This window comes from Trachurus japonicus, chromosome 20 (assembly GCF_045865225.1).
Source record: "Trachurus japonicus isolate A0001 chromosome 20, Traja_1.0".
Classification (NCBI taxonomy): domain Eukaryota; kingdom Metazoa; phylum Chordata; class Actinopteri; order Carangiformes; family Carangidae; genus Trachurus; species Trachurus japonicus.
This window is the reverse complement of record NC_140926.1, coordinates 810,096-824,265: the sequence shown is the minus strand read 5'-3', so window position 1 is coordinate 824,265 and position 14,170 is coordinate 810,096. Positions and strand designations below refer to the sequence as shown.

The 14,170-nt window shown below is 45.5% G+C and overlaps 1 protein-coding gene across 1 annotated transcript in view; it reads left to right on the top strand.

Moving 5' to 3' along the window:
- The first annotated feature begins 3,513 nt into the window (after positions 1-3,513).
- The window catches only part of plppr4b (phospholipid phosphatase related 4b), a 28,912-nt gene continuing 18,255 nt past the window's right edge, over positions 3,514-14,170 (top strand). Inside the window, exons 1-2 of the mRNA XM_085763048.1 lie at positions 3,514-3,591; positions 10,174-10,359. Coding sequence (XP_085619174.1) covers positions 3,514-3,591; positions 10,174-10,359 — 264 coding nt within the window. The remainder of the gene's footprint in view (positions 3,592-10,173; positions 10,360-14,170) is intronic.

The following is a 14,170-nucleotide window of genomic DNA, read 5'->3' as shown; positions in this document are numbered from 1 at the left end:
AACACAAGTTGATAAATTCCATCCCGTTCAAAATGTTCTCACGCGCTCATTCTACGCACGCACTAGTGTATACGCACGGCTGATAAATGAGGCGGATGGTTCCTTTAAAGCAGCAGCTGCAGTTCCTCTCCGGACCACTAGAGTGAGTCAGTCTCCACATGTTTACCACCTGGTCACTTCCTGTTTACACAACTCACCTGTTGACTCTTTATAAAGGTGTGGAGGACGGAGGGGGCGGGGCCTCTTTGACTGACAGGTGAGGTTGTGTAAAACTACTTTGGTTTTTGTATTTAAAGGTGTTCAGAAACGGCCGTTTGTCCTGTTTGTCGCGCCAAGTTTCCACGAGCTGCAACACGAGTTTACCTTTGGGCTCCCTGACCTGAAAAAAAACAAGGAAAAAGCCAACATAACTTTTATTATCAACCTTAATATTTTAATGGCAAAATTTCATATTCATAAATGTTAAGTTCATTTAAAAAAAAACTTCCTTTATTGCTCTCAGCGGTGAGCTCAAGCAACACATAACCTCCATCAACTTCTCAAACAACCAGAAAGCCATTAAGAATATCAATATATGTGAAAACTTGAACATTTTTTTGTAAACTCTTAAATTCCCCCTGGCCTATACTATAGAAGTGCTTTATATAGGCTACTGCATATTATTCTGAAAAACTGTTTTATAATGTGGAACAAAGTTTTGAATAAAAATAAAAAATAAAAAAAATGGTAACACTTTACAATAAAGGTCCCTTAATTAACATTAGCTAGTACATTATTAAGCATTAATTAACTGTTTTCAGATATATTAACAATCATTATTATGTATTACTTAGATTAGGAAACACATTAATTAATGTAGCCTATTAGTAAGCAGTTAATTAATGTTTACTACTCAAAGTTAGGTAATAAATTATTAAGTAATAATAAAAGTTGAATAATGTAATTAGTTATCATTATGTATGCATTACTTAGCATTAATTAACACATTAGTTTATATATTAATGCTTGTAATGTACTAACTAATGTTAATTAAGGGAGCCTTATTGTAAAGTGTTACCAAAATAATAAATGTGACACAGCTGTTTCACTGCAGCTGTGAAATAAATGAGGTGATGATGATGTATGAACCCCTGACTGACTGACTGTCTGACCACGTGACCGCACCTGACCGGTGACGTCAGCTCCTTCCGGTCTCACCTGCTGAAGGACTGAAGGACTGAAGGACACCCCAGAGAGGAGGCTGTTACCCCAGAGAGGAGCCTCTTATCCCGGGCAGCAGCAGCAGAACCAGCGGCCGGAGACCCAGCGGGCAGCGGCAGCAGCTCAGTCCGCCTCTCAGCGCCTCAGACTCGGTCAGCAGCGGCTCAGAGCTCCGGTCTCTGTCCCACAACACTTCTCCGCATCTTCTGTCTTAATTACCGGGTCCTCGGTGCTGTGTGTGTGTGTCTATGTGTGTGTGCGTGTGTGCACAGCTGCTGGGGGGCGCATGCGCGGCTCAGGTGGTTGGTCTCCGAGGTGAGTGATGCCTTCAAGGACTGCAGGAAACAAGGGAGGGAAGTCGAAGAATAAATACAGAACACATGTGGAATAAAATACTGAGCAGGTGTTGATGTGATCTGAACTATGCAGCCTACACTGAATAGTGGGGAAGGCTCTGTACTTTGTATTTTGTGTTTTTCTTTTTCTTTTTTTCTAACTCTTATTCTGTCTTTCTTTTATTATTTGATTGTGCTTTTATGGCGATATGGATCCTGTCCCCTTGGGTCTGAAATAAAGAAATGGATGAATGAATGAACAGAAGCCTCAAGTTTAATATATAAAACCACTGATTTTATATGATTATTATTTAAAACACACAGTGATGAACATGGAGGGAGCAGCTGCAGTGCAGACATGTCTGAGCTTAGAGACGGACCCTGAACGCAGCATCGGTCCTCTACCTGTAACACACACACACACACACACTGTGACACACACACACACATGGTGGTGTCCTCTTACTTGGAGCAGCAGTTAATGAAGCAGTGGAGGAAACATCACACTGAACTGTTGGCAGTTAAAGGTCCAGTCTGTAAATAATGGGCTTTATGCACTGTACAGCTCCACTACTTCCTGAAATAAGCAAGCTCGTTTATTTCCTGTCTTACATTATTGGACAAACTGATTAATCCAGGTGTGTCTGACCTCACAACAATGAGGGGGAGTCAACAATGACTACATTTCTATTCCTTTAAGGTCGAGGGTTTGATTCCCATGTTAACAGAGATGGTACCGGCAGTATCCCCCCGTGGTCCTATCAGAATTTCCCAGAGGAAATCTTCTAGTTTATTTTAATTGTGGTGATTATGGTTTATACATTAGGCCTATTACATGAAATACCAAAAGTCAGTAAATCAAAACATTTGAATATTGTAGAAAAAGTTCACGAACCCGAACATTGATGATGTCACTGTCATCAGCTGATTAACTCACCTGCACAGGAAACTGCTGACCTCCATCATGTTCTACTTTATTGACGTGCAGCTGTATGTGTGTGTGCATAATGCATATTTATATATATATACAGGCCTTTAAATATACATACACTGTATATGTATGTATGTATATTTAAAGGAGTTATAAATAGATTCTGCTGCATGTAGAGATTTACAGTACAGCCATGTGTGTGTTTGCACTGCAAAAACTGGAAATCTTTCCAAGAATATTTGTCTTATTTCTTGTCAAAATGTCTCATTTCTAGTCAAAACTAATCTCTTTCCACTTAAAATAAGACTCATCACCTAAAAATGAACTTGTTTTTAAATCATTTTCACTTGTTTCAAACTAATTTTCACTTGAAATAAGTAGAAAAATCTGCCAGTGAAAGCAAGTTTTTTGTGCTTGTGATAAAAACTTGCTCCACTATCAGATTTTTCTACTTATTTCAAGTGGAAATCTGCTTGAAAGAAGTAAAAAGTGTCTAAAAACAAGCTGCTTTTTAATGTGATGAGTCTGATTTTAATATAATGAGTTTTGTTTGGACTAGAAATGACATTTTTGACAAGAAATAAGACAAATATTCTTGGTAAGATTTAGAGTTTTTGCAGTGTTGTTGTTGGATCAGAACCGAACCGGACCAGCTGCCAACGACCCTGTTCCATTGCGCATGCGCCTCTCCGCCTCTCCTCCTCCTCCTCTTCCTCCCCCCTCCTCTTCCTCCGTGGTGCTCCGTCTCTACCTGACAGCTCGTCGGTCTGAAGCCACAGCACCTCCTCCTCCTCCTCCTCCTCCTCCAGCAGCAGCAGCGCCGCAGAACCAGGACCAGGGACCGTGTTTGGACCAGGCCGTCGGTGAGTCCCGGTCCCGGTGGGGGGGACAGGAGAGACCGAGCTACCGGAGCACCGACCGAGCTGCAGATCGAGCTGCAGACGGCGGCGGCGGCATGGCGCTCCGCTGCTGCTGCTGCTGCTGCTGCTGCTGATCCACGGCGGGAAGCTGAAGACTCAGAGCTCCGTCACCACATCCTGATCCAACATGTCGGCCAGAGAGAAGCTGGTCCCGCTGCCCACCAAGGACAGCGTCAGTCTGCTGCCATGCTTCTACTTCGTGGAGGTGGGTCTCATCTTTCAGCCTTTACTCAGCTCATCCCTACACAGCATCACCACACTACACAGCATCTCATCTCTACACAGCATCTCCATACAGCCCATAATAACAGACAGTCAGTCAGTCTGCTGCCCTGCTTCTACTTCGTGGAGGTAGGTCAGCTCTTTACTCAGCTCATCCCCTCATCTCATCCCTACACAGCATCTCCATCGAGCCCATAATAACACAGCATCTCCATACAGCATCTCCATACAGCCCATAATAACACAGCATCTCCATACAGCCCATAATAACACAGCATCTCCATACAGCCCATAATAACACAGCATCTCCATACAGCCCATAATAACACAGCATCTCCATACAGCATCTCTATACAGCCCATAATAACACAGCATCTCCATACAGCCTCTCTATACAGCCCATAATAACACAGCATCACCATACAGCCCATAATAACACAGCATCTCCATACAGCCCATAATAACACAGCATCTCCATACAGCATCTCCATACAGCCCATAATAACACAGCATCTCCATACAGCATCTCCATACAGCCCATAATAACACAGCATCTCCATACAGCCCATAATAACACAGCATCTCCATACAGCCCATAATAACACAGCATCTCCATACAGCATCTCTATACAGCCCATAATAACACAGTATCTACCATACAGCATCTCCATACAGCCCATAATAACAGAGCATCACCATCCAGCATCTCCATACAGCCCATAATAACACAGCATCTCCATACAGCCCATAATAACACAGCATCACCATACAGCATCTCCATACAGCCCATAATAACACAGCATCTCCATACAGCCCATAATAACAGAGCTGACAGTGTCTCAGAGTAGACAGAGATCATTGGTCAGTCACCTGAGTTCAGTGTGAGTGTAGCGGATGTGCTCTCTCTCCACCCATAAAAGACGTGCTAACCAACCTGCCCAGTGGTTGTCAACCTCTTGGTGAAGCGGTTAGCATCGCCGCCTCCGGTGCGGGAGGTCGTGGGATCGAACCCCACCAACTCCGCAATGTTACTTTAAGTGTTGAGTTCAAATCTCAGTGTGTGTGTTGTGTTTGTGTAGCAGCTTCACACACTTGTGTCTGTGGTGTGTGTGTTGATGTTACAGCTGCAGACAGGTGTGTGTGTGTGTGTGTGTGTGTGTGTGTGTGTGTGTGTGTGTGTGTGTGTGTGTGTGTGTGTGTGATGGGCTGGCGGCCATGTTGGATGAGGAGTCTCAGAGTGTGAGGGTCTTTTATTTTGAAGGGCTGAGGCTGTTTATGCTGCTCTACTTCACCTGAAGCCCCGAGGCTCTACTCCTCTCTCCTCCTCTCTGCTGCTGCTCCACCTCCTCCTCTTCTCCTCCTCCTCTTCCTCCTCCTCTCTTTTCCTCCTCTCCTCCTCCTCTCTGCTCCTCCTCCTCCTCTCCTCTCTTCTCTCTTCTCCTCTCTACTCCTCTCTCCTCCTCCTCCTCTCTCATCTCTCCTCTTCTCTACTCCTCTCTGCTCTCTTCTCTCTACTCCTCTCTCCTCTCTGCTGCTGCTCCACCTCCTCCTCTTCTCCTCCTCCTCTTCCTCCTCCTCTCTTTTCCTCCTCTCCTCCTCCTCTCTGCTCCTCCTCCTCCTCTCCTCCTCTCTTCTCTCTTCTCCTCTCTACTCCTCTCTCCTCCTCCTCCTCTCTCATCTCTCCTCTTCTCTACTCCTCTCTGCTCTCTTCTCTCTACTCCTCTCTGCTCCTCTTCTCCTCCTCCTCCTGCTCTCCTCCCCTCCTCTTCCTCTCTTCCTCCTATCCTCCTCCTCCTCTTCCTCTTCTCTCCTCCTCTCTGCTGCTGCTCCTCTTCCTCTCCTCCTCTCTCCTCCTCTCCTCCTCCTTTCACCCTCCTCCCCCTCCTCCTCTCTCCTTCTCTCCTCCTCCTCCTCCTCTCCTCTTCTCCTCCTCCTCTCCTCTCTCTTCCTCCTCCTCCTCTCTCCTCCTCCTCTCCTCCTCCTCTCCTCTCCTCTCTCCTCCTCCTCTCTCCTCTCCTCCTCCTCCTCTCCTCTCCTCCTCTTCCTCTTCTCCTCTCCTCCTCCTCTCTCCTTCTCTTTCTCCTCTCCTCCTGCTCCTCTTCCTCCTCTCTCTACCTCATCTCTCTTTCTCCTCCTCCTCTCCTTCTCTTTCTCTCCTCTCCTCCTCCTCTCTGCTCCTCTTCCTCCTCTCCTTTTCCTCATCCTCCTCCTCTCCTCCTCTCTGCTCCTCCTCTCTTCTTCCTCTCCTCTTCTCCTCCTCCTCTCTGCCCCTCCTCTTTGCTCCTCTCTCCTCTCCTCCTCCTCCTCCTCTTCTCCTCCTCCTCCTCCTCCATCACTCTTTTTCTCCTCCTCTTCCTCCTCTCTCCTCTCTCCTCTTTCTCTTCTCTCCTCTTCTCCTCTCCTCCTCCTCCTCTCCTTCCCCTCTCACCCTCCTCCTCTCTTTTCCTCCTCTCTCCTTCTCCTCCTCCTCTCTTTTCCTCCTCTCTCTTCCTCCTCCTCTTCCTCCTCTCCTCTCCTCTCCTCCTTCTCCTCCTCTCTTTTCCTCTCCTCCTCCTCTCCTTTCCTTTCCTCCTCTCTCGTCTTCCTCCTCTCTCCTCCTTTTCTCCTTTCCTCCTCTTTTCCTCCTCCTCTCTGCTCCTCCTCCTCTCCTCCTCTGTCGGGGATTCCCTGAGTGACGCTCTGTTTCTGGACGTTTTCCTGAACATTGAACGCACCGCACAGCTGCACCTCCTCTCCTCCTCTTCCTCTCTTCCTCCTCTCCTCCTCTCCTCCTCTCCTCTCCTCCTCTCCTCCATCTCTCCTCCTCTTCCTCTCTTCCTCCTCTCCTCCTCTCCTCCTCTCCTCTCCTCCTCTCCTCCTCCTCCTCCTCCACCTCCTCCTCCTCCACCTCCTCCTCCTCCTCCTCTGTCTATTTTTACTTGACGACCAGGAGGGGGCGGAGCCAGTAACTAGGTCACAGAGCCGAGCGTTAATTCTCCTCACTGAACTCCACTGTGTTTAATTAGGCTCAGTGTGTGTGTGTGTGTGTGTGTGTGTCAGTGTGTGTGTGTGTGTGTGTGTGTGTGTGTGTGTGTGTGTGTGTGTGTGTTTTGTGTGTGTGTGTGTGTGTGTGTGTGTGTGTGTGTGTGTGTGTGTGTGTGTGTGTGTGTGTGTGTGTGTGTGTGTGTGTGTGTGTGTCGGTCGTGGTCGTCCCATCGTCCCGTCGTCGTGGCGCCGTGTCGTTACATCACAGTAGGTGTCAGTCATCATCGTGGCTCCGCCCCCTCAGCGACTCCTTCTTAAAGACGCAGTAACAACAAACACCAAGCGGATGACATCATCACCCAGATGACATCATCACCCAGATGACATCATCACCGTTTACTTTTTAATCATCATCACTGTGAAGAATTTGACCCACATCAGCCTCTGTACGATGACGACGGCAAGGAAAACATGGCCGCCGTGGACTGACTCACATGCTAAGCTAACATGCTAACGTGATGAAGACTGACTGAAGGGTTATACAGACCAGAACCAGTGTAGTATTATTAATAAAGCTGCAACAATTTATCGATTATTAAATGAATCGTCAACTATTTTGATAGTCTAATAATCAGTTTGAGTCGTTTTTTATTTTTAAAAAAGCTCCAGATTCTCTGATTGCAGCTTCTTAAATGTGAATATTTCTGGTTTCTTTGTTCCTTTATGACAATAAACTGAGTCTCTCTTTGGTTTGTGGACAAAACAAGACATTAGAGGACGATGTCGTCTGGTGGTTTGAGAAACACTGATTGATGTTTTTAGACATTTTATTGACCAAACAACTAATCGATTAATCGTTTAAATAGCTAATTGACAGATAATTGTTAGTTGCAGCTCTAATTATTAACTAGGCTATAATATTTATTCAGTTTTTTAAGCAGGAAGTTGTTTTAAAGGTAGGAGATCTTGGAGAAACGGACACAGTTTGGAAATACAGACTCTGAATCACATGTGTGTGATATCATTAGTGCAGGAAGAGGAGAGAGGGAGATAGACGGCAGCTTGATTGACACGTAACGATCCAATCATCTTGGATGGTGTTTTTACAGGATCGTCCGTCCCACGGGCTGTTTTCATTTTTGTGAACAAGCATTTAATTAATAACTTGGTTGCAATCGGAGTGTGGAGAGGATTTCAAACAATTTAGTAAAGAAATGCTCCAGAAAGAGTTCTCCAACCCTCCTTCCTTCCTTTATTATTGTTTTTCTACATTTCATCGGAGCTTCTTCTTCCAGACGTCGACTCCATGAATTCATCAGATGCTGAGAGAGTTTGATTATTTGAATATTTGAGATGAAATCGTGGTGATGAACTGACTTTCAGTGGTTTGGTTTGTGTGTAGTAGTTGTGGGGGGGGGCGACTCCCCCTGGTGGCCGGAGGAGCAGCTGCTTCTTCACTTAGTTTCAGTCGACTCAGCAGTTTGTTAGCGGACTGAGCTCCGTCCAGGACCAGAGGTCGCCGTGGAAACCCTTCAGACGGGCGCCGGCCCTTTAAATCTGAGTTTAAACACATGGAAGAGGAGTCGGAGAGGAGACCGCAGCAGGGAATCGAACCTGCGGTCGGACCGTGCCAGCAGCCCACCGTCGCTCCGTGTCTGTAGTTTGTCCAGAGCTGAATAAAGTTTGTTGTGAAAGTGGAGTGAAAGGGGGCGGGGCCTAAACCATGTGGTCACAGTGACATCACTGGTCTGCAGAGGCCCCGCCCCCTCCTCACACACACTCATCACCCCCCCTCCCCCCTTCTCTCTTTCTCTTTCTCTTTATTCTCTCTCTCTCTATCTGTCTCTCTGCCCCCCTCCATCCCTCCATCCCTCCATCCCTCCTCCTCCTCCTCCTCTCTGCTCCACTTTTCCTTCAGCTGCAGTGGATCAGAGTTAAAGCTGCAGGAAGCTCCGGGCCACGTTCAGCTCCTCCTCCTCTTCCTCTTCTCCTTCATTCCTTCACTCCTTCATTCCTCCTCTCCTTCACTCCTCCATTCCTTCATTCCTCCTCCTTCCCTCCTCTCCTTCATTCCTTCATTCCTCCTCCTCTCCTTCACTCCTCCATTCCTTCATTCCTCCTCTCCTTCACTCCATCATTACTCCTCTTCTCCTCTCCTCCTTCCCTCCATTCCTTCATTCCTCATCCTTCTCCTCTCCTCCATTCCTTCATTCCTCTTCTTCTCCTTCATTCCTCTTCTCCTTCATTCCCCCTTCCTTAATTTCTCCACTCCTCCATTCCCCCTCTCCTTCATTCCTCGTCCTTCATTACTCTTCCCTCCACTCCTTCATTCCTCCTCCTCTCCTTCACTCCTCCATTCCTTCATTCCTCCTCTCCTTCACTCCATCATTCCTCCTCTTCCTCTTCTCCTCTCCTCCTTCCCTCCATTCCTTCATTCCTCATCCTTCTCCTCTCCTCCTTTCCTCCATTCCTCTTCTTCTCCTCTTCTCCTTCCCTCCATTCCTTCATTCCTCTTCTTCTCCTTCATTCCTCTTCTCCTTCATTCCCCTTATTCCCCATTAATTTCTCCACTCCTCCATTCCTCCTTTCCTTCATTCCTCGTCCTTCATTCCTCTCGTCCTTCCCTCCACTCCTTCATTCCTCCACTCCTTCATTCCTCCTCTTCCTCCTCTCCTCCTTCCCTCCACTCCTTCATTCCTCCTCTTCCTCCTTCCCTCCACTCCTTCATTCTCGTCCTTCATTCCTCTTCTCCTTCCCTCCATTCCTTCATTCCTCCTCTCCTTCACTCCTCCTTCCCTCCATTCCTTCATTCCTCTTCTTCTCCTCCTCTCCTCCTTCCCTCCATTCCTTCATTCTCGTCCTTCATTCCTCTTTCCCTCCATTCCCCCTCTCCTTCATTCCTCTTCTCCTCTCCTCCTTCCCTCCATTCCTTCATTCCTCCTCCTCCTCCTCCTCCTCCTTATCTCCTCCATCAGGTTTCATCTCTGTATTAAGTCTCAGCCTGAAGTTCCTCAGCTCCAGATGTTTAGTTGTGTCAACTGGTTCTACTGGTTTCCAGTTACAGCTGTGGCTAAAGCTAAGCTACGCTAACGCTATCGCTAACCGTATTTACCAAGCAGCAGCTCTGGTGTCGACAGTGAACTGGAAACACTTCTCAATCATTTCACACTAACTCACCTGCAGACGAACCCGACAAACCCACAGCATCACAATCACACCTGCACCGGAAACGTTACAGTACCAGCTGACCGTTAGTTAGCATTAGCATTAGCACAATGGCATTCCTCCACAGAGGATCTGGCCCCCCCACATCAACGTTCTAATGCTGTTGCCACAGAGATCATTCCATGCCGACGTTGCCAACATAACCAGATGTAAATATTTATATAGCCTCTTTTGGACCCGTCAACATTTATTAAACAATTATTTATAGGCTACTATTAAAAAAAAATCTGTAAAATTAATACTTTTATTCTGCATCCCTCTAGACGTTCTGTGGATGCATTATTTTTGAAAAATGTATCCTTCTGATGAAAAAGTTGTAGCTATAACCTTTAAATATTTATTTGTTGTGTGTTTGTTGTGGTTGTTGTGCGTCCAGCTACCCATCCTGGTGTCGTCCGTGGTCAGTCTCTACTTCCTGGAGTGGACGGACGTCTTCAAGCCGGTGAAGTCTGGCTTCACCTGCCACGACCGCAGCCTGAGCCTCCCCTACATCGACCCCACGCACGAGGTCATCCCGCTGCTCATGCTGCTCAGCCTGGCCTTCGCCGGCCCCGCCATCACGGTGAGGACCAATCACAGCGCAGCAGGCAGCTGTGGTGGGAGGGGCTACAGTCAGAGGGACTGATGAGTGGACGATGTGTCGGTGGAGAAACAGAAATGTTCACACAGCTTCAGCTACTGGCTGGCTAGCTGAAGCTGTGTGATGTTACGATGTGCTAGCGTAGCGTAGCGCGATATAAAACTGTCTACGGTTCGATATATAACCCTCCATAGACCGAATCTCCTTGTTGTTTACATTCTACTTCCTGGTAGAAAACCAGCTGTAATGTGAATGAGATCAATAGTAACAAACGAGAGTTTAGCTATATATCATATTTTTCACGCCCTATCACCGTTTAGACAAATCTGAAATGATTGAAGAAACATTACTATTTCTGTGTGTGTGTTTTGTGTTGCTATGTGTTGTATTTATTCAGTTTGGGGGAATCACAGTGTCTAGAAAGCATCAGTGGCTCAGCTGACAGGGACAGCTAACGGTAGCTAAGCTAACGGCGGTATCTAAGCTAACAGCGGTAGCTAAGCTAACAGCTAACGGTAGCTAAGCTAACAGCAGGACGTCAGCTGTTAAAACCCTCCCGTTGTGGGACACCACATGAAACTACTCCAGTTAGCTCAGTCATGTTGGAACTCAGATATCCGCTGGAGAAAATATTTGTTCATGGAGCGTTTATTGAGTCACTGAGTTATTAAAGTTAAACAGGTAGTGTCGGAGGAAAAATAAGATCCAAAACAGGGCCAGTTGCGATCAAGGATCTCTTTTATTCCAACATGTAATTAGTACAAAATAATGGTATTGAATATGCTCAAAGGTTATAAAATTTGTTCATCAAAGTTATAAGAAAAATCCCATCAGAGTATGAGAATAGCTCCACAAGGCGATCAGAGTAGACTGAGCTTTGGTGCAGTAGAGTTTACGCCGCTTAGAAAAAATGGACATAAACCCGAGCCTGTTCCGGACCAGACTAAGTTGTTATCTCCTTGTCTTCGCTTTTTATTTACGATCCTCCCTTCTATTCAAATGACGGTTGACGATGATGGTTCGACTACGATCTGCCCCGCTGATTTGTTCAACTAAAATTACACGACATCGCACGATGCTAATCCCCGCCTTCATGGACGTGTCTTACTATGGCACGTGTTGGGGTTCATCCCAAGTTCAGCTTCATTGGCGCCACACAGTCTTGCTGACGGGGTTATCTACGTTACCCCCCTTGACTCCCTCTGTAGGCACCTAGACACCAAACTTACGATGCACTCCTACGCATGCGCACACCCTGATGATGCACTCCCACGCATGCGCACACTCTGACCACTCCTCCCTTGCTTCCTCAGCACTCTCTTGGTTTCCTCATGCTCACCCCTCCCTTCTCTGTCTCTCTCTGCTGTATCAGAGCTCAGTGCTTTTCCTTTTTTTACCCAACATTCCCCCCTGTGAGACTTGCAAAGTCTCATCAAATCAAAAATGACATATAATGCATGATTACAGCAGATGATAAAGACAAAACAATCAGTAAGTAAAGAGTTTCAGTAGGTCAAAACAATATTTTTTCAATATTAACCATAGTGTGTTTACCAGAATCAGTTAGAAGCAGAGACTAAAAAAATACTAAAAACAACATGTATGATGTGAGTCAGACAGCAGTTAGTTGTGACTCATAATGCAGTAGTGGTGGCATTAAAATATTAAAAACCATCAATAAATGTTCAACTATGTATTTAATGTATTTAACCACTGTAAGTTTCACTATTTCACTATTAATAGATACACATATGTCTTCCGCAGATGTAGTTGTTGGCAAATTGTTTACATGGTACGGCAGTAGATCAAAAGAATTAGTAGGTTCTTGTCTATATATGAGAATATGTCTTATTAGTAATTCTAACATAGTAACAAGTCATTAAGATACTTATGTATTTGCCTTGTCTGAGTATGACAACAGGTATATCAACAGTAAATCAGAGAGAACAGGTGTAATGTCCATCAGCATCAAAGCTCTTCTTCATGGTGTTTTCCTTCATGGCTCTGCCTTCCTGTCACAACTTGTGATTCTCGTGAGCCAATCTTTTCTTGTCCCTTAGCTGATGTAGTTTCTTCATGTGTTGACCATTCTCTGTCTTCAGACAGTTGTTTTTTAGTTCTTAGTTCTTAGTGCCTTCATATTGTGGCTTAGCAGTGGCGAGTGTTGACCAGTCTTTCTGCATGCTGCGTTACAGCTTCTGTAGTAGTTGCATTCATCTCAGGATACACAACTGTCATGGTGTAGTCGGTTGCATCTCCACTTGGATCATACGTGATGGTTCTGATATATGTAGTAGCGATTCCAAGGTAGGTGTCGGCTGCATCATGGGTGTCCCTTATACTGCGATGGAAGATATGGACTCATGTCCATGTCCCATGTCCCATGTACAACGATCGTGGTTGAGGTTGCTTCGCCACGTCTAGACCTCAGGCTGGTTTGACTATGTATGTTCCATAGCGAGGAATCACCCCTGGCCTTGATGGCACCATGAGATGGTTTGCTGGCCTTTCCAGGTATTGCCTGCACTGGTCTTGTCTCATAGTGGTCTGTCATGGTGTAACTGTCAGTAAGGCAAACAGAAATATCATTAATACACAGAAAAACATATATAAGTAAAATATATCTTCTCCTAAGTCAACCTAGCTGAACTTAGGGGCCTACACTTTAATATCATATCCAAATCAAAGCAAAGCCATATGACATTAGGGCCTTAAGTTGGTGTTTGAAAGCCATATGTTATGGAGCCATGTTACTGTCTCCATTAGTTGGTCTCTCTGCGAGGTGGTATCACTGGCTCCTTCCAACTAAGGATCTGCTGCACCTTTTTCTGCAGCCATATATTGTCCTCGAAGGATCATCTGCTCTACAGAAATGGTTAGGAGGAATAAAACTCTTACCGTCGACTTACAATGTAGTTGATGTTACCAAGATGACCTTCAGTTGTCCTTCACGTCTGGGTTGATTCTCCTTCCTTTATAAAAACCTCAACATACATCCAGTTGCCTGGCTGTAGTCTTTGGTTTGGCTCTGTGATAAGAACTTTTACCTGTTTAAATAAAACTTTGTGGATTCTAGTATTAGTGCCAAAGGCAAAGCATTTTATCAAATTCAATCCGTGTTTACTGTCAACTATTATTCTAAACAGTTTGGATTTCACTATTGACTGAACTGATGGTGTTTGGCATACCAAACCTCGGAACCACTTCTGTACACCAGAACTTGGTTACTGACTTACAGTATGACCTGGTGCTTTTGTTGATACTGCTTCTACTCATCTACAAAAATTACATTTCAATCATGTCAACAAAATCTACCATAATATGATGAAATGGACCATCACATGATGGTATCTGCGCATAGGCGCCGAAAAAACTTTTCGCGTATTATATTTAGTGCAAACTTCTACATTCTTGTAGTCTTCCATCCACTGTTTCCACCAAAAATGGGGACAACCAGTAGGTGTCTGATTGCTTCCCCCCTGGCGCAGTGGTCCTGACCATGCGCCATCCTAACCGTACACATAAGAAAAAACAGTGGAAGAACAAAATGATCTGCTTGATTTCGCCGCAAACTCTTGTCTGGTCATCAGTATTTTCATAATAGTACGCCTTTTGATCTACACAATCTTTTCTGTGGTAAATTACTATCCTGTGCTTGGATGAGAGAAAAGATAGTTGTTGAGGGTTCACTGCCTGCAATGTGTGATTTTGCTATAAATCATCACATGTATGCATGCATAACATCATGTGTCACCTGTACACAGTCATGAGGAGTTCCATCTACTGGTGTGAC